Consider the following 21,951-nt stretch of genomic DNA (forward strand, 5'->3'; position numbering starts at 1 on the left):
GAAATCCGTTAAAAATACGCCGACTTAGCCGGCCGGCATCGACGGATGCAACTTTTACCGCTAATTTTGTTCGGTAATTTTAAGCGCGCGCTCAAAAATGCAACTCGAATTCGGCACCAGCTTCATCAGTGATCCATTATTAAAAATAGCGCTCTCTCTCTCGTTGTTATACATGGGGTTTTGCGAAGGGGCGAACATGTTTTTGACGAGGATTAATTTGAACGCACTTCAACATGGCTTTTTGCGAAAATGTTGGAACCACAAATCTAGAAAAAAAATAACATCAAGTTTTCCAAGAAGCAACATTTGTTCACAAATTTTAATTACGCATTTTGGGAATTTTGAACAAATTAAAAAAAAATACCGATGGAACGACTAACGATCATTTCAAGAGGCTACCAGATGGAATTTCCATCTTCTCGGTAGATATAATCTGTTATTCGAGAGGAAGAAGTAAACAAAATTTACAAACAATAATCAACTCAAAAATATTCTAATCAACAAACATTCCCATTTTTTCCTCTTCTCTCGCAGGGTTCACCAAATATGCAGATGCGCGGCACCGGGGCCCGATGGCGACCGGCCGAGGAACACATCGGCAAGTACAAGCTGCTCAAGACGATCGGCAAGGGCAACTTCGCCAAAGTGAAACTGGCCAAGCACGTGCCGACGTCCAAGGAGGTGGCCATCAAGATCATCGACAAGACGCAGCTGAACGCGTCCTCGCTGCAGAAGCTGTACCGGGAGGTGAGTGTTTAGAAAATAATGTATCTGTATAGAGATGAACTTGTTTCAATGAACTATTTGTGGCAAAAGCTCAGACAATCTCAGAGTTATTTTCAGGACGAAAATGCCTAAATTACTAAAAAAATCGATAATCCTTGTTCGTCGTCTAGTCTCGTTTTAAGCTTTCTGAAACTGAACCAAATTGGCAGTTGGAAGATGATAGATTCAACCTCTGAACTTATTAGTAGTGTCCTAACGTTACCTCATTCTCTCAAATCAATGCCTGAATGGTGAATTTTGCAAATAGAAAATAAACAACTCGTATCTAGACAAATTTGCCTACTGTCTCAACTATCTTGAATTTCTCCATATGATTTGAGAGATAAAATCATGCAAACACTTTAAAATTCGTAAGGTCAATTTTTGACGGTCGCCATAGAAGGCGAATAATCACACAATCATAGTCAGTATTTATTAATTGAAGAATATGAGGGCAAGCTTGATACACTCAATTCAAATCATTGCTGCCGTCTTCACTTCCTCTTAGATCCTAACATTGACATCTGAAGCTTAATATGGATAAAAGCTTTATAAACTAGTAGCCCTTGCAGCAACATCCCCATCGAGAGATACCTAAACTGGATAAGAGTTTTGTTTCTTTTAAGCCATGTTGTTGAGCATTTTAAGTTGTACAGATTAACGTTTTATACGTCGGCAATAAGATGTCGTGGAAACTACGTATATTCCTTTTCAAGAATTCGAATCGAGTATTTTCCATGCCGTGAACAACTGATGAAATGAGAAAATGAATCTTATAAAAATTGAGTCGTTTTCTTTGCAACACCATCAAGTAAAAGTCTTCAGACTGACGCAAGGTGGCCAAAACCAGGAAAATTATTTATGAATAGTTTTTCCCATTTATTATAAGCTTATGAAATCCTAAATGCAAATCCTCAGCTTGACGAAACTTTTTGTCACAAACTCAGAAACGGGATTTTCCCGGAAAAAGTTGAAAATTTCTTTGAACATTGTGATTTTGACTCAGCGCATACATTCGTGGTGCAAAGAAATATCATGTCGTAGAAAAATTTCTCGACCATAAACTATTTCTTAGTTTACGTGTATTGTGGACTGCACAAATGTTTTTAAAATAAATGAATTTTTAATAACTTTGAAGTACGAATACGTTACTATTATAGCGTTAATTAATCAAAGGATTTAATGTTTTCTACCGTTGTGCCCTTTTTTTACGAATGTCTGGTAAAAAATAAACCTAAAAATCTTAATAAAGAAATAAGTGAAAGGATTAAAAACATTCTAATTGCTGCTACTTTATAGTTCTGATGTGACATTCACATCTAAAAAACTAAATAAGATTCATGCTCAGCATCGATCTTTAAACAGGTTTTATTATACACTAGTCCAGAATTAATGATGTACGAATCTGCATCAGAAGCATTTTTCCAAAACAAACACGTTATGCTAAACCGGTACTTAAAAAATGACCAGAAATGTAACAAATACAAAATTGTGAAGTACTTTTGAAAAGCCCGATTAGCATATCGAATCAATTTGGGAACAAAAAAAGATGAAATTTTAATAGAATGTTTAAAGGATTATGTATATAAATTCAGAAATTCATTCATGAAGTCACCTCTAGGTCAACTAATTTTCTGAAAAGCAAATTTTTACAAAAATTTTTTTTTTACAATCGTTGTTTTTAAATAAATTTAACTGAGACATTATTTGCAGCTGTTTTCAATCAAGTTATTTATTTATTTATTTACATAGTATTCCGTCTCACGACATAACTTGACGAACATAATTCCTAAAATTCACTCGGTTCATAGCAACCGTTCTCCAATTTCTCGGGCACCCCACGTTCGCCAGATCACGCTCCACTTGGTCTAACCACCTCGCTCGTTGCGCCCCCGCTCGTCTTGTTCCTACCGGATTCCTAGCGAACACCTGTTTTGCAGGACAGTCGTCCGGCATTCTCGCAACATGTCCCGCCCAGCGTATCCGGCCAGCTTTCACCACCTTCTGGATACTGGGTTCGCCGTAGAGTCGCGCGAGCTCGTGGTTCATCCTTCGCCTCCACACTCCGTTCTCCTGTACGCCGCCAAAGATGGTTCTTAACACTCGTCGCTCGAATACTCCGAGTGTACGCAGGTCCTCCTCGAGCAATATCCATGTCTCGTGCCCGTAGAGAACAACCGGTCTAATGAGCGTCATATACAGGTTACACTTCGTGCGAGGGCTAAGTCTTCTCGACCGCAGTTGCTTGTGGAGTCCATAGTAGGCACGACTTCCGCTGATAATTCGCCTCCGGATCTCACGGCTGGTGTCATTGTCTGCGGTCACCAGTGAGCCGAGATAGACAAAGTCTTCGACTATCTCCAGCTCGTCGCCGTCGATCGTGACCTTGTTATTACTGGACAAGCGGGTTCGGTCGGTCTCGGATCCGCAGGCCAGCATGTACTTCGTCTTGGACGTATTAATCATCAACCCAATCCTTCCTGCTTCGCGTTTCAGTTTGCGGTAGATCTCCTCCACCGCCGCAGATGATCTGCCGACTATATCAATGTCATCGGCAAAGCAGATAAGTTGACTGGATCTGTTGAAAATCGTGCCCCGCATTTCGCCCACCGCTCGTCGAATGACACCTTCTAGCGCCACGTTGAACATCATGCAGGATAGACCATCACCTTGTCGAAGCCCCCTGCGCGATTCGAATGAACTCGACAATTCACCCGAAATCCGCACACAGCACTGCGTTCCATCCATCGTCGCCTTGATCAAAAAAAAAAAAAAAAAGCCGTTCTCGTCCATGATTTTCCATAGCTCGTCACGGTCGATCGTGTCGTATGCGGCTTTGAAGTCGATGATACATGAATTCTACGAAAATCGGACTTTTTGGACTTTTCTCATTCAAACTGCAATATCTCAGAAAATACGCTACATATTTTGTTCAAATTTTGCAGGGTGATTGTGGAAATGTAAAGCTATCATGTCTGAAGTTTTTGAAAAGTTCGATCGATGGGATCAAAAGTTACTGGAGGTACAATTTTACAGGCATGAACCTCGAAATACGATTTCTATAGAATTTTGGACGATTCATGAGAACAAAATCGTTTCCATCCACAAATCAGTCAAAAAATGTCTGGTAAAAGAAATGAAGAAAATAAAAAAATGGAATAAATGATCTATTTGTGTTTTGAAATCAGAATCTCGCGAAATTGTTTTGATTTTTTGGTTGAAAAAGATCTACTGGTTGTTAAACATAAAACAGGACTTTCCTATGGAAACAATCGTCCAAAATTCTATATAAATCGCATTTCTAGGTTCATGCCTGAAACATTGTACCTCCAGTAACTTTTCATCCCATCGATCGAACTTTTCAAAAACTTCAGACATGATAGCTTTACATTTCAACAATCACTTTGCAAAATTTGTACAAAATATGTAACGTAGTTTCCGAGATATTGCAGTTTGAATGAGAAAAGTCCAAAAAGTCCGATTTTGGTAGAATTCATGTATCTCAGGCCACACAAATTCCAGAAAGCTCAAATTTTGTGACATGATTGTGTGATAGTTGATCTATCTTTTGCAGAAAATTTGATCAAAAAATATTATCAGAGTCAAAAGTTATGGAAGTTCAAAGTCGAAGTGACAGTGCGCGTGCTTCCAATTTCTATACAATTATGAACGGTACTGTATCTTATTTGGTTTCGAAATAAAATAAAATATGTAAATAAAATTCAGAAATAAATTTTAAAGGTTATCCAACAAAAATCTTCATCCAGTATTTTTAAAATGAGAACGGAAATAAAATTTCAAATTGCTGCTATGTAATAAGATTAAGCAGAATCGTTTTTAAGATCTGCATAAGAAAAATTTAAATTTTAAAAGTTTAATAGTAAAATTCGGAATTTCAACATGAAATTTTGAAAATATCATGTGGCACATTGTATCGAAACTAAATTTTATCTCATGAAAATAATAGAAATAAAGGAAATTTTCACTTAAAATAAGCGAAGTGGGTGTCTGTCTGGAAAAAAGGTAAAAAATTTCGGTTAATTCTAGGACAACTAGTATTATATCTCACCGTATTACCATAACCGTAACCTGAATAACCTTTGAATATCAAGAATGAAATACTAAAATAAGTTCTCTCACACTTTTAAGTTCAACATTCTTAAAAATATCGTTTTCGGTTGTCAAAAAAACCGATAAACATGTTTATTTATGTATTTTGGAACTCGGAAAATAACACAATCAGTGTTACGCTTTAAATTAGCAACCTTAACATCAAGACAGCCCGAAATCGTAAATATTGTTCCATTCACTACAGATGAACACACACATATTAGGATCTCATAGAAACTTTATGAGGAAAAATAAAATTTGAACATCATTTTAATACATGTTTAAGTTCAAGAAAACAAGGAAAGCAAATGAAAATCCGAATTAAAATGTAATAATATTTAGTATCGAATAGTTTCACTCTAATATAACTTAAGGGGGGCCCCTAGAGTAAGCATTGCCGAATTTATCCCTTATTTTTTGGCTTACCAAATTGGCACAAATTTTTTACAATACCTGGTAATATCTGGAATTTTGATCTCGAATTTTTCAAAATAAAATCCGGGCAAATCTAAGCAGATTCGGTGATGATTTGGAAAAAGAAAACCTATAGGAAAGTGACTAAAACCACTTTAAATTTTTTTTATAGAAATACACGTAAACAGGGTTCGAATCTTTTTTTAAACCCCCAAAAACACAATTTGAATCTTTTTTTAAACCCCCAAAAACACAATTTGAATAGCACAGAAAAATCGAGCCTTATTTAGACCATAGTTTGCTTTATTTGTTAACATAACTTTGAAACCCGGACATGTTCGAATAAATTCGGGGACTTTGGAATGCATATGATACATCACTTTCTCTTATTTATAAAAAAGAGGAAATATTTCAAGAGCTTTGAGCGAATCAAGCATTATGTTCTGGATAGGAAGTATTTTATCCTCATTTAATAAAAAAAAAATAACGACATTTACGAGAGATTAAATTTTTCTTGGATTAGTCAGTATTGAAAAAAAAATTATCGGTTTTTGAAATAAAATTCGCAGAAATAGGAAAAAGTGAAGAAGTTGGTGAAAAACATTTAAAATCCCTTCAAAATTGTACGTTATCTCGGGCTTTGTTGGAAATAAAATAATAAAACCAGGCATTCTGGAATGCTCACTTTATAAGCGTAAATATGAGTATGAATAATGCAAAATTAATGTAAATTTTTCGATCAATATTGAATTTTGCGTTGATTTATACACTCTACCCTCTTTTTAATGTTAAAAAAAAAGGAAATTGAGTCCCGCTATTGAATTTTAATTCCAATTTGAATCTAAGATTTTAAAATCTAATTTTGATTTAGCCCAAATTTCATACTCTTGATTCTGATGTTTTTTTTTTAAATTATTCTCCACTAAAGGAAGTCATCATTTTCTAAATGACCATTCTCAAATTATTATAATTATCAAAAAAAAAAAACTCTCATAGTTTAATAGCGGATTTCAATTCTCGCCGAGGTCTGCACCTCTATCGTAAAATGTTAAGGTGGAGAGAATCTAACACGTCATTCAGCTTCTTGACGTTTCCTTTTAAAAGCTAGAACTCGTCATCCGTCCTATCCAGCGTCTCCCAATATGACTTTATTTGTATCGATTCATCACTACATTAATATTACATTTTTACATTAAATTAGGTGTTCTGCTCAATAATGAACTGTTCAGAGCCCTATAGATTACTCATCACTAAAATTTATTTATTCGACTTAAATTTGTTGAGCACAATTAAGTATTTAAATGTAGGAGAACATCCAGTAATGTCAAAAAAAATTATAATAAACCTAAACCTAAAAATATCCTAAAATTAAACTAATTGTAGAGAGAGCGCATCTCTGCGATGGAAGACTGCATCGATTTGCCTCTGAAGTTAGAGATGATTTTGTTGGCCATCTCTTCGATCGATTCAATGCCCGCAATCCGATGAAGATCTTCGGTGCTGTGCCAAGGTGGAAGCCGCAAAATCATTTTCAAAACCTTGTTCTGAATCCTCTGGATGGCTTTCTTCCTCGTCGCGCAGCAGCTAGACCAAATCGGAACTGCATACATTATCGCTGGTCGGAAAACTTGTTTATATATCAGCATCTTATTCCTCAGCCAGAGTCGGGATTTCCTGTTGATGAGATAATAAAGAGATTTAGTGTATTTATTACATTTAGATTGAATATCTTCAATGTGATTTTTAAAAGTAAGATTCCGATCAAGTGTAAGTCCCAAGTACTTCACGTGATCAGACCATTCTAATGAAACCCCATTAAAAGTTATGGAATGATTTTCATTAGGTTTTAAAAAGCTCTTGGCTTATGGGGAAATAAAATAAGTTGAGTTTTGGAAACGTTAGGAGAAATTTTCCACATTTTCTAGTAATTCAAAAAGGAATTTAAATTTAGTTGCAATCTACTGCGTACCACCCGTAAATTCCGACCTTTGGCTGAAAGCAAAGTATCACCAGCAAATAATCTTCTACCTTTTCCTTCTGGTACATAAGTAAAAATATTATATAAAATTGGCCCAAGTATACTGCCCTGAGGGACACCAGCTCTAATGGGTGTCCTTTCAGAGCGTGAATTTTGATAGCTTACTTGTAAGGTTCGGCTAGTCAAATAATTTTGAATAATTTTGGTGAGATATACGAGAAAATCAAATCGAGCTAATTAGCTACTATACCTAGGTGCCAAATACTGTCAAAAGCTTTTTCAATATCTAGAAGAGCAACACCAGTTGAATAACCTTCAGATTTGCCAGCGTTAATCATATTAGTTACACTCAAAAGTTGATGTGTAGTTGAATGTCCATGACGAAAACCAAATTGTTCATCAGGGAAAATAGAATTCTGATAAAAGTGAATCATCATTATATTCAAAATAACTCTCTCAAATAGTTTACTTAAAGAAGGAAGCAAACTAATTGGTCGATAACTTGAAGGCTCTGAACACTTTTTCCAGGTTTCAAAATTGGAGTTATTTTGGCATTTTTCCATTTATTGGGAAAATAATCCAAGTGAAAACATTTATTGAAGATTTTAACAAAAAAATTTAAAGTGCTTTCAGGCAACTTTTTAATAAGAATATAGAAAATCCCATCTTCCTCCGAGGCTTTCATGTTTTTAAATTTTTTGAAAATCAATTAAAGTTCTTCAATATTTGTCTCACATGAATTTTCAAAAACATTTAGCTTAGAAAGAATATCATCAAATTCTAGAAAATTTGAGCATCAATTGAACTAACAACGTTTAAATTAAAATCATGAGCAGACTCAAACTGTTGGGCTAATTTTTGAGCTTTTCTGCGTTAGTTAAAAGAAGTTTATCTCCATCTTTCAACATATAACACCCGAAATCTCCCGTAAATATTGGTTATAGCTCTGCCTTCTCTAGTTGATTCGCTCCACAGCTAGTGAAGCCAACCCTGAAGTGAATCAAGAACGATATAAAAGAATTTTAACATCGTAAGAGGAAATGAAAAACTCATAGATAACCATAAACCGAGGATTACGGCAGAGTTTCTATAACCGATTGGGACCCCTGGATTCGCATACTCTTGATTCGAATCTTTGTTGGATAAAGCTGATGGGGAAAACGGCCCTATCCTTAGCCCCATTCTCTGTAGATCAATTGAGAATTTTACCACATACTCTTCTTCTTCTTCTTCTTCTTACATCAACATGGCCAAAACGTGTAGGCATCCTGGAAAATGGGAGACTTGCGTCTATCATTTTTCTTTTCAGCGTATTACCTGTTACATATTCCTATGCATTGCAGATATTACTACGGCCAGGCCAACCATGTGATGAAAACCGCAAAAGATACAGGATACAGGGGCGGAATGAAGCGTGGAGATCCCTACCAAACGCTTCATATGATATTTTGAATATGGAAAGACCTAAATATGAATTTATGTCATTTGGGAAATTGTATATGGAATAACCTAAAATTAACTTAGTAAATTGAAAATATAAACATGAAATCTACTTGTAAGTACTTAAATTATAGAACGAGCTCACCAATTTCGTTGATAGGTACAGGAATTACATAAATTCTGAAAATATGGTATGTTTCACGCTATGGAATTCCATGTTGCGGGTACTCAGCATCAAGTTGTTTGATTATCAGGCACTTTTGTACGATCAAAGAAACCCAGAAAAATCGATTCAAGCACATTCGCTAACTATTTTCTGCTTTTATCATCACTAAAAAAAACTGTTTCTGATAATTAGTTTGAAGTTTAAAAAGTTAATTTTCACTACAATTTACAATTTCTAATATGTATGCAGTTACATACTTTTGACACATCAGTTTATCTAACGAAATTTATCCTTTTCCGGCGAATAAGCGTTGCTATTTCACGAACAAAAGGCACTCCCGGCTACTCACTTACAACTCCTAGGGCATTGGTGCCTATTCAATTTTCTTGTAGTGTAATTATTTAAGTTTAAATTTGTTCACCACTTGAAAATTAAAATTTTTGCGGGCTCCGGGTTAGCCCAGATATTTGAAACAAAATTTTAAGAACAATCAGACCAACAAACACTTTGCACTAAATGTGCAAAAACTTAGTCCCAGCCCATTTCTTACACCAAAAGTTTTTGTATCAGGCGAACCATTATTGGAACACTAACCACCGTTATCGAGTCGAAATTTGTGAGATCTATAAGTGGTTACATCTCAGCGACATTATGAGACAACTTGTTCGTAGACTTCGTTTAGTTTTAGGGAAAAAACAATTTAAAATTCAGGATATCCATGAACCGAACTTCAATTGCACAGGAAAACACTATTCACACCACAAGCACTAGCAATCAACCCACAGGCCCGTTCCAAACACTTCCGTTGATCAGTGTTTCAGTAGACATCCGGTCACTCTTACAATGGAATAAATTTTCGAACAAATTATCAAACTTTTTCCATTAAAAACAATGAAATCAGAGAAAATTTTCACGGACCCGAAAAAAAACACGTGCGTTGCCATCCAGACAACGCCTACTCTGAGAATTTTACCACATACTCATGCTAGAAAAATCACTTATCTAACCCAATAATTTGTTTGTTTTTTTTTCTTTGTTTGATTATCAAATGAATTAAGTAAATCAGATATTGTTAAATATGAATAATATGTAAGAATATCATGTTGAGACTACTTCCGGATGGTAGAAAGGAGACTTGTTTTATGATGGTAGATTAGAAAGCCAAATATTTACAGTTTTTGTTGTTTTTGATAGAATAAGTGATCCTTTACAAACCTCCTAAAAGTTTATAAGTTTTAAAAATTTTCATGAGATCCATAGGAAATGTTTCAGCCCCCAAATTTTTAATTCCCAAAATTCTTCTATATGACGTGCTCTGTTAAAAAAGTTAGAGTTTTTGGAAACGTGTTTGGAATCCAAACATTTCATGTGTGCGAAATTTGAAGTGTCTTGTAAAGTTTGTTCTTCCTCTTACCAATTATTGGCACTATGTCAACAAAGCCACGCACATCAACAATTTGTAACAATTAGACGACAACCATATTTAAAATGAAACCGTTTCACGGAACCTTGAAAGGTGAAGGCCAGGTCAACTTAACACCTCCACCCGATCACATAAACGGTGACCATCAACTCTCGGGCTGCACTTTCCACAAACTGTTTGTAACAGTAATTTCAGTTCACTTGAAGGGAAGTTTGTTTACTTTTTTATTGACGCCACCATACTTTGAACCATAGCTTCGACAGAAAAGTAAACGAACCACAACGCAACTAGGACCGCACTCAAAGTTCAGAAGAACGTTTATGGAAGGATGGAAGTGAATCGTCATCATCATCATCACCATAAAAGTCGGTTCAGTCAGTTCACATACATAGTACAAAGTAGGTACCAACCTCTCTACTAGAACTAATTGATGTTGATGCCTTAATTAAATCTTCCACCCCGAAGTAGTTGGTTGCCGGGTCGGTATGGAATGGCTCAGAGTCTGTGGGTGGGTGGGTTTGTTGAGATGACCTTATGCGGCAATAACACAAAATTCAAGTTATCAAGTTGAAACAAGTTTTTCCCGAAGCGAATGCTTCCTCTCAAGAATTTTAAATTCAAGAAAGTGAAAACGAATTATAAATTAATTTTGTGTTTCTTTTCTTTCACTCCACAGGTTCGAATAATGAAGCTCCTGGACCACCCGAACATCGTGAAGCTGTTCCAGGTGATCGAAACCGAGAAAACGCTGTACCTGGTGATGGAGTATGCGTCCGGTGGAGAGGTATTCGATTACCTCGTGCTGCACGGGCGCATGAAGGAGAAGGAAGCCCGGGCCAAGTTCCGGCAGATCGTGTCGGCCGTCCAGTACTGCCACCAGAAGCGTATTATTCATAGGTTAGTTGCAAGAAAAACTTAAAAATTCTAGTTACAAAATTAACACGATTTTTTTTATTTGTTTCACAGAGATTTGAAGGCGGAAAATCTGCTACTAGACAGTGAGATGAACATAAAGATAGCCGATTTCGGTTTCTCCAACCAGTTCACACCCGGCTCCAAGCTGGACACGTTCTGCGGTTCGCCACCCTATGCCGCTCCGGAACTGTTCCAGGGCCGGAAATACGACGGCCCGGAAGTGGACGTGTGGTCTCTTGGAGTTATTCTGTACACCTTGGTCAGCGGTTCGTTACCCTTCGATGGGGCGACGTTACGGGAGCTGAGGGAACGAGTTCTGAGAGGAAAATATAGGTAAGTTCAGTCGAAAAATATTTACGAGATTTAGTTCCTAATGTTTGGTTTCGCATTTCGTCCCACAGAATTCCTTTCTATATGTCGACAGACTGCGAAAACCTGCTGAAAAAGTTTCTGGTTCTGAATCCGGCCAAGCGGGCCAGCCTCGAAACGATCATGAAGGACAAGTGGATGAACATGGGCTACGAAGACGACGAACTTACGCCCTACATCGAGCCCAAAGCGGACCTAAAAGATCCGAAACGGATAGGTAAGACGGGTACTGTATTCCTCCCCTTACTAACTTGTCACTCGCTGGCCGTAACTCTGTTGTTGTGTTAGTTGAAACCCCATTATTGCCCCGTGACCCGACTTCCCATCGTACTACTATCGATTATCTGAGAATGGATGTCGTTGGTTTCAACGTGTTGTTATCAGTATTCTACATGTACATCATTGTAAATCCTCCCCCCTGATTCAAACCAGTTACTAGACATCTTTTCTGTCTTAAACAAAAAAAAACTTTCTAGTTCGTTTCCTTACAATCTTCAAAAAAAGACCTTGCCACCACCCCCACAGAAAGGGAAAACACTTCCGACTAAAATCCCTGTCTCTTTTTGTTACTTATAGTTTAAAGCTAGATCTTTCTTTTCAATCACAAACGCTATCCATTTTAATTAAAAATTCTGATTTGTTTAAGCTCATTTCCTTTTAAACTTATTTTTGTTGTTTATTTTCGAATTTAAACTTTTCTAAGCCTCTGTTCCCTTGGTTTGTTGCTTAAACTTACTCTCACTCACTGCTAAAAAGCTTTTTACTGTCAGATCAAACATTTCGAACTGCTATCTCTATCATTCTAACATTTTCATCCTCTCATAATCCCCAAACCCGTTGTTTGCAGTTGAAATTCTTCTTCCTTTTTCCGAATTTCTTTTCCTACTAACTCTTCCAAAATGTCATGATGAAAAAATAATCTTCCCGAAAATTACTCAGATAAAGTAGTTTTCCCACCTCCGAACTTATTCACACAGTAGTTATTACAGTAGTGTGGTTACGGATTGATTGACAAAGTTTTGACCGCCCTTATCTTTCCATTTCAAAGCTGCTGCTGCTTGCTAGTTTCGATTCCAGGTGTCCTTGTCATTTACGGCAAAAAAGGCCAATGCTCGTGTCAAGTCCAAAAAGCAGTTTTCTCAATTTCGATTCTGGAATTAAAGGTTTGATTTTGAATAGTGAATTTGAAACGTGAGTTCACAATACTGAATCGAAAATATGAAATTGGCTTTGATAATTGAAAATTTTAATCTGAATGTGAATCTGGAATCATTATTTAAACTTGAAATTTGCAATCTGAGTCCGAAATCTGATATGTGAACCATAAATTTCAATTTTTTTTATGATGATTGATTTGTGTTTTGAAACGTGACTTTCAAATTTTAATTTTAAACGCTGAATCAAAATCATGTAGCTTAATCTTGAATTTTAAACTAAGAAGTTTGAGTTTGAAATCGGAATCTAGATTTAAAACCTGAATCGGAAATGTAAATTCTTAGTTTTAAAATAAAAACAGGAATCTAAACATCCGTTCAGAAGTCAAAATATGTAATCTTTATTTTGAATCTGTTTTTTATAATTTTTAAGTATCTCAATTCTATGAATTGAATCTAAAATTTGATTTAAAAAATTTTAGTAAAAATTTCAAATTCTAATTTGGATTTCAAAATCTCATTTCTGTTTTAGTTTAAGATTTTGAATTCCGATTTCAGGTGTATGTAGGTTTCAGATTCAAGTTTGTAGTGTAAATTCAAATTTCAGAGTTCAAACTCTGATTTTAGTTTCAGATCAATTTTTTCAGCATTAGAATTCAGAAAATTCAGATTCAGATTTCAGATTCAGATTTCAGATTCAGGTTTCTGATTCAGATGTCAGATTCAGATTTCAGATTCAGATTTCAGATTCAGATTTCAGATTCAGATTTCAGATTCAGATTTCAGATTCAGATTTCAGATTCAGATTTCAGATTCAGATTTCAGATTCAGATTTCAGATTTCTGATTCAGATTTCAGATTTCAGATTCAGATTTCAGATTTAGATTTCAGATTCAGATTGAGATTTCAGATTCAGATTTCAGATTCAGATTTCAGATTCAGATTTCAGATTCAGATTTCAGGTTCAGATTGCAGATTCAGATTTCAGATTCCGATTTCAGATTCAGATTTCAGATTCAGATTTCAGATTCAGATTTCAGATTCAGATTTCAGATTCAGATTTCAGATTCAGATTTCAGATTCAGATTTCAGATTCAGATTTCAGATTCAGATTTCAGATTCAGATTTCAGATTCAGATTTCAGATTCAGATTTCAGATTCCGATTTCAGATTCAGATTTCAGATTCAGATTTCAGATTCAGATTTCAGATTCAGATTTCAGATTCAGATTTCAGATTCAGATTTCAGATTCAGATTTCAGATTCAGATTTCAGATTCAGATTTCAGATTCAGATTTCAGATTCAGATTTCAGATTTCAGATTCAGATTTCAGATTCAGATTTCAGATTCAGATTTCAGATTCAGATTCAGATTTCAGATTCAGATTTCAGATTCAGATTTCAGATTCAGATTTCAGATTCAGATTTCAGATTCAGATTCAGATTTCAGATTCAGATTTCAGATTCAGATTCAGATTTCAGATTTCAGATTCAGATTTCAGATTCAGATTTCAGATTCAGATTTCAGATTCAGATTGCAGATTCAGATTTCAGATTCAGATTTCAGATTCAGATTTCAAATTCAGATTTCAGATTTCAGATTCAGATTTCAGATTTCAGATTCAGATTTCAAATTCAGATTTCAGATTCAGATTTCAGATTCAGATTTCAGATCCAGATTTCATATTCAGATTTCAGAATTCTGAGTCAGATTTCAGATTCAGATTTCAGATTTCAGATTTAGATTTCAGTTTCAGATTTTAGATTTAGATTTCAGATTCAGATTTTATATGTAAAATCAAGATTTAAATGTCGAAGCTAGGTTCCAAATTTAGATTTCAGATTTGACCGTGGGAGTTTGAGATTTCTGATCGAGTTTAAAAATTCAGATTTGAGGACTTTTTTGCGTATTTTGTGGGATCCAAAGCGTTAATTCGATCAATTTTCAAAATTCAAAGCAGTACTAGATCGTTAAAATTCTGGCACTTTTGTCTTGGATTGATATTCCATGAAGAGCTTCTTCAGCTTATCGGCAACATCTCATTCGATAAGTCACACAATTTTCCACCACTCTCGTGAGATCACCCGCTCTGCCTGTTTTAGTCGCCATCAGACGGCATTTTCTATTAAATTAAATTTGTCATTCTGGTCACAATGCTATTGCTGCAGTTTTCGTTGCCGCGCATCACTAGTACTAGTACTACAGCACAAATTTCCTCTTTGGTTCCTCCTCTCAACTACTACTACTGTGTGCGCTCGTTCCCCTTTGTCGTCACTAGTGAAACGAGTGCTGACCAGGAGGACTACATCCGTCACCATTCCATCTAGTACTACTACTGCTGCTAGCAAAGCAGGTAGTAGTACTAGTTCTTGTACTGCTGCTTCAACTGCTACCACAACCACCAAAACTACTACTTCCTCTACTACTGCTATTTCTACCACTACTTCTACTATTACTACTACCAATACTACTTCTACTACTACAATTACTACCGCTTCTACTAATACTACTAACTCAGAACACCATTTGCCCGCCTAGGTGGAGGCATCGTCTGCCCAAGGATCAGTACTGTAACATTTTATATTACTACCTTCACTTACTTTTTAATCTGTCTTGCCATGTTCAGAGTTTTTAATTATTCGTTCTTTGTTAGTTTCTATTGTTTATTAAGCTAAAAAAAGTTACCCCTCTTGAAAAAAAAATAAACCCAAAAAAAATTCAACGATGCATGTTACCTTCCTGTTCCTCAAAACGTTCGTCAAAAAAAATCAACGCCCTCCACTTGTTGAAGTTCCCTAACAACCGGATGTGTTTCCTTGACGCAGCCTTCTCTCATCATAACCTCAAACTTGTTGCAAAAACCATCATTTTCGACCACATCCTGTCTCGTATGCCCCGTCCCCGGAATGATACCCATGGAATGTTTCGATTGTGTTACTGGATATGTCATTCTTGATGTTACCGTTGTTCGTTCATGTTTTTTTATTTCTTTTCTTTTTTATAAGTAGAATAGATATTCTGAAAAAAACATTATTGATATTCACCAGAAACGATCAATTTCCTACGGATTTTTACTAGGATTAGAAAAACAAGTTAATCCCTCGACAATTGGATGGTTTGCGATGACTCAACGCAATAGAAGGTGACGAACGGTCTGCACATTAAAAATTTATAAATTCGAAAATTATGTCAAATTTATTTTCAACTCATCCAAAGGGTGGTTGAAGGCCTATTTTGCTGTCAATTCTAGTACTACCTTTTGTAGAACAGTTTGATTTAAAAAGAACATGATATATTCAAATCAATTTCGACGTCATAGAAGGGTGTAGTTTTCGGGCACAACTTGAACGTTGTTCCCGTGAAACCATTCCACGATGAAATACCTTAAAAAACAAGCTCGAAACAAAACTTTCGTTAGAATCCTTACCGAAAATTACTCCAGAGAAGTTCTAGTTGACTGAATTTTCTTTTCGAAATTTTTAGACAGACATCAAACCAATGACAATGTGTCTCCATTGAAATCAAATTCCATTAACTATTCCGAGTGAGTTAAGCTTTTGCTTCGTCGACCACAGATGGAAGTCGCATTTTCTCACCAACAAGCTCGCAAACCGTAAACGGTCCTAATCTGCTCAAACAACCAACCGAAGACCTATCTTTTCATGCTTGTTCCCCCATTCAACCAGAATCCACCTCAGAACCCCTAACCGATATAATTTTCCATCGCCAAAACACGTGTTCCACTTTCAGGATTCACGTTTTCAGGTGAAGATGTGTGCCGTCTTCTTTCGAACGTTAGGTAAATAAATGTACAGATACACAGTGAAATGTAACGAAAGACGTGATTAATCTGCTCTGTCATCATCGTTTCGTTCTTGGAGCTCGGTTGAGTGGATTGTTGCGTTTGTTGTTGTTAATGGAAGGAATTTAATTTTCTGCTACCGGCTGCCCTGGTTCAAATCAGCTGAAATCAACCGGTAGCCGACAGCAACTTAAAGTAACTCTCTGTACGACACAAGACAATTCAAGATAATGGTACCTTCGGTACCGGATTATTAAAGAAGCTATCTCTCAGTTCCTGTGTTTACGTTTGAATTTGTGGTGCACATGTTTATATGTCATTATGAGATTCAAATCGCAATCGAGCGCTATCTGTTATTTTTATAAGGCAACAGAAACAACTTTTTGTCCGTTGTGGTTGTAATTAAATATTTGGAAAAATACTACCATTGCTCATAAAACATCGGTTTAAAACCGTTCGTCACCAACTATTCTTACCTTCGAAGTTTAACAATCTTTATCAATTTAATTAATTCTCTAAAGCATAGGTCGGCAACCTGCGGCTCGCGAGCCGCATGCGGCTCTTTGGATGTATAATTGCGGCTCAATGTGTGAAAATTTTGAAAATACTCGAAATTTTCAAGAGTAAACGAACGCAACATAATAAGTCGATAACCCACTGAGGATGCTAGCAAGTAGCTAGTGAAATAATAGTATTTGAGTCTTTCAAATACTGTAGCTGAATTCAAAGGAATCTTCGACTACTTTTAAATCACGCAACATAAGTTTTCCTTTAGTTCAGATAATATATCCCAGGATTATATATTATTATAGGAATCAGTTTACGTTCTTGATAAAAGTCTTAAAGTCATTTGGAAGCCAGTCATTTTCTTCGGTGGTACGGAAGTTTTTCGTTGAATTTGTTTTCTTTGTTGTTCAGATTTAATTGTATAAAAACCGTGCATTTTTTGATCGTTTAATGTTGAGATTATGAAATAAAGTTTGTTTTTCTTGAATTGAATATTTTAAAAATAAATTAGCTTTACCACCGTTCTGATCAAATATGAACATCAGATGATGATTTTAATAATGCTTTGAATACTGATAATAATAATTATGTGCATTCAAATTTCTTTCTCATATTTTTTTGTTTCTGAATTTTTCAAATATTGAATTCCATCTCTCAATTTTCTTTATAAATCCATGAAAGCATTTCGTTATAATTTTGAGCATGAGTTCAAGTGAACAAAATTTTCAAGTTTGTTTCTTGTAAAAAAAAAAGTTAAATATTTTGTTAACCGGGAGCTGAGTGCTGCATCTAAATTAGGATTTTCAGAAATAATATGAATATTTTTAGGTATTTACTCGAAGGAGCAACTTCATTTTTTAACGAAGCATTTTCTTCCATAATCTTTAATATATTTTCTTACAACATTTACATCCTTTTTTTGATTCTACGCTTAATTCCTTTATCATTTTTCTGCAATTATTTTTAAAATGTCATGACTGTTTTAAAAGTTGATTTTGATTTCTAAGTTTATATCAGAATTTTGGTTTTGGTTTTGGTTTGTTCTAGTGATGTGATGAAGTGATGATCAAAATAATGTCAAAAATCTAAAATCGGTTTGTTGGTCGGTTTGTTAAAAAATGAAATACAGTGAAGTAAAACCAAAGTTAGGTGTCTATTATTTTGTAAGATTTGATATTGTACCGGATAAATCTATTCTTGACGATTCCAAAAATCTAAGACACACAGAAATACAGCAAATCTGACGTGAATTAAAAGTATTTTAAAAATTTCGTTTAAATGTTTGAAATATTTGAAATTGTTTTGTTTTGAAAAACAGAAAAATTAAAATAAACTATTCACACAACGAATCTTATGTGATTAAAATCGGTTAACATTTTCGGCTAGATAACCGCCAAAAAACTACTATAATGATTAACATTTGTTATTAGAATTCATAGAAAATTTGACAGAAGGATCAATCTGAATCCATGATGCTTTTTTTTTTAAACTCAGAGGTTTAGACATTATTTTCATGATATCGTTAGTATGGAGAAAAATCCACTTGAAAGGGTTTCGATTTTGAACAGAATTGAGAATTTAAACTTAGATTTTCGTTATCGAAAAATATAATTTTTGAACCCATCTTTTCATTTCACCAAAAATCAAAATGAGAACTAGAGAGCTGAATCGGAATGCTTGTAATAAAAAAATTTATACCCGTATTTTTATCAGACCACACCTCGCGACCGATCGTTGAATTTTGTTAAATTTCGACTAATTATTTTCAATTTGTAAATGAATTAAAATTTGTTGGATTATTTATTCTAAGGCCTGGAAAATATTGAACAATTTAAAAAGAAGTTTTATGCGCATAACAAATAAATGAACCTCAATGGTTTGCAACGGATGTTCAAAACTTTAACAATTTTAGGCTTATTTGTAGAATTTGAAGAAAAAAATAATAGTGAAAACCTCTCGTTTAGTTTTTTTCAATCTTCTCTTGTAATATGCATTTTAATGATATAAAATTTTCAATGCTTCTTTTTAATATTTCAACAGAACGCATCGATTTTTTTACTTGGGAATAGGTGTTAAAAAAAGAATTGCACCAAAGTTTAAAAGGATAAATTTTATCAGGTCACAATGACAAATCGCCAAAATTTCGACGTTACTAAGCTGTACTTGTTTTGAAAATATATGATTCAGAAGAAAGAAAATCGCTTTCGTTTGCCTATAAACCAACGAAGATGTATTGCGATGTGAAAAAGGACAATAAAACTGAGTTCACATCAGGATGCAATGTATCCTAGCGATCACCATTATTTGTAGTGAGGATAAAATGAAGTGCGGCTCTTTCAAACTTGGAAATTTCCTTAATTTTCAATTTTTGGCTCTTCTGTCTCAAAAGGTTGCCGACCGCTGCTCTAAAGGCTTCGTTTATCGAAATCTATACCCTCCATTTTCGGGTGCTCACTAGAAACAAATACTCACAAGAACGAAGAGAAAATCAGAAGTCATCGCAAACATCAATCTATCATATTCTCCGTAAACGATGTTTTCCGGAGATTGAATCGAAAAAATTCCAAAATTATCAGAATCGTTTACTGTTTACCCTCATCCCTTGGTATTCCTGCGATCCCTTGTAACTCCATTTCATCTGATGAATTAACCCAAAACGGCGTCCCTCCCCCGTCATATGATATCAAAATAACACATATATTTGCATCCAATTTCGTTCAGTGTTTTAGGGTGGTTGTAACAATAATTTGCGTAACTCTCAAGAGTTAGTTTTAAATCTTTGGTTATAGTGTGTAGAATAATAGCTATCGATTGAAATATTGTACATTCAAATCGAGTTTTAAAAAACATCGTTGCTGAACTGACAGCAGAAAACATATTTCCCAACAATCTAGTACATAATTTTTCTTTGTCGGAAGTCCGGACTTCCGATTTTTTTAAATAACGTCGCTGGTGAACTGGCAACAAAACTCAGACTTCCTACAATCTAGTACTTCATTTTTCTTTGTCGGAAGTCTTTCGGAAATCCGGACTTCCGGTTATCCGGACTGATGCGATAATAGTTTTCAGGAACTAGTATTTTGACCAATTTAAATTGCGCTGTCGCACAGCTTTCTAAAAACCTCAGAAAAGGGTAGACTTAAAAGCGGTACGTTATCCAAACAAACAGGAAAACTGGGCCTAAACTAAGGTTGCCAGAATTTTTCAAGCGCGTCTCCGAAAAGGTTGCCGAAAAAATTCTGTGTTTTTGAGAAAAAAAAAATCTGACTTTCTGTGATTTACCCAAAAATTCTGTGATGGTTTTCTGTGATGCTTTTTCCTTAAATTTCATTGAAAATTCATGATAAATTAGTGTTTTTTTACATTTTAATTGGGAAAAATCAATTGACATTACTAATCCTATCATACTTTCTAATTCAAAGTAAAAATTCTAAACTTTATGTCCGAAAAAAAATTAATTTAGGAAATCCATTTAAAATTCAAAAATTCTGTGAAATCTTTGAAAATTTCAAAATTCTGAGTTATGTGCCACTGATTCTGTGATGAAATATTGCTCAAAATTCTGTGAAATTACAGATTTTTCTGTGATTTTAGCAACCTTGACGTGCCGGACAAATCCGGGCTATTTTATCTTAAAACCTGGGAAAATCCGGGCATATGATTTCAAAATTTTCAACCAAAATTAGAGGCAATATTTGGGCAAATTAATTTAAAAAGCTCCAAAAACAAAAATCAAGATGAAAAGTACTTGAAACATTTTTTTTTCTCATCGGAACATACCAGAAGATTTTTATTTCTTATTTCAGAAAACTTTTTTTCTTATTTCAGAAAACTAATCCTGACTATTTTGACGAAATTTGCTCAAAATGTTTTGTTTTTGGACGCAAAATTTCGACGGATTTCGACGTTTATGAATTTTTAGAACATTTGGAAACTAAATTAAAATTTCGATTTATCCGGTTGCATTTGGGTCCCCTCTTTGATGATTTTGTAGTAAAAAAAAAATTTGAGCACTTTAGGCGATTTGAGGCACCCCTGAATCAAGTCCTATTGAGCTGAAATTTTACACAGATCAGTTTGTTGGGTCGATCTCGAAATGTATACGGTCGGTTTTCTAAAATCGACATGATCCATTTGACTGCCACCCTAACATACATGCATACGATATGTTAGTCTCAATTTCGGTCAGGTTTTACAAAGTGAAGTTTTGACTTCCGAGAAAAAAAAAATTATAGCAGTTTTCTTTTTTTCTCCTTTTTCCAATTCTGCAAAAAAAGAGACTGTCGACAAACTTTAAAAAAACAGATTTTAACCATATCTTTTTAATGTTTTTAAAAAAATAAGTCTAATCGTGTTGTAGTCTTCAACGAAGTTGTTGAATGAGTTAGAATGTTAGAATCTTTAATATCAAACACTCAAAGACTTTCTTGAATGATGTCAGAAAAAGTTGTAATGTAATCTATTTTTATTTTTAAAAATAGTAGAAGCTATTTTACATTTTTTTTAAAGAAGCGTCATTTTTCTGAAACTAAAATACCTAGGCAAGATCTGAATGCTCGATTGAATGAGGTGTAATAAAAAAAATATTCAAAATCTGTTTTTAGTTTACGTGTAGGTATATTTTTCAAAAATCTATTTTACTGAAACTTGATCAATTTAAAAATTTACACTCGCTGTATCATCAAAACTAGAGGTGATAGACAAAACCTGACAAAAGTTTTGAATTCAGGAGGCCAAAATCATCCAAAATTAGTTATAATGACCAAAGCACCGAAAATGCTGTTCCCTTGTGATAACAAACAGGCTAAATGGTGAGACGTACTGATTATCGATAAAGTAGTTATATTTTAAAAATATTTTTAAAAAATCTTACAAACTATGGTTATTTAACAGCTTACATTTTGGAAT

General features: G+C 34.7%; 1 protein-coding gene across 1 annotated transcript in view; it reads left to right on the forward strand.

Annotated features, from left to right (window-relative positions):
- LOC129742968 (uncharacterized) overlaps positions 1 to 21,951 on the forward strand; it is a 61,534-nt gene that overhangs the window by 17,252 nt on the left and 22,331 nt on the right. Inside the window, exons 2-6 of the mRNA XM_055734912.1 lie at positions 535 to 747; positions 10,973 to 11,193; positions 11,263 to 11,544; positions 11,613 to 11,797; positions 15,273 to 15,299. Of these exons, the coding sequence (XP_055590887.1) occupies positions 535 to 747; positions 10,973 to 11,193; positions 11,263 to 11,544; positions 11,613 to 11,797; positions 15,273 to 15,299 (928 nt within the window). The remainder of the gene's footprint in view (positions 1 to 534; positions 748 to 10,972; positions 11,194 to 11,262; positions 11,545 to 11,612; positions 11,798 to 15,272; positions 15,300 to 21,951) is intronic.

This window comes from Uranotaenia lowii, chromosome 2 (assembly GCF_029784155.1).
Source record: "Uranotaenia lowii strain MFRU-FL chromosome 2, ASM2978415v1, whole genome shotgun sequence".
Taxonomy (NCBI): Eukaryota; Metazoa; Arthropoda; class Insecta; order Diptera; family Culicidae; genus Uranotaenia; species Uranotaenia lowii.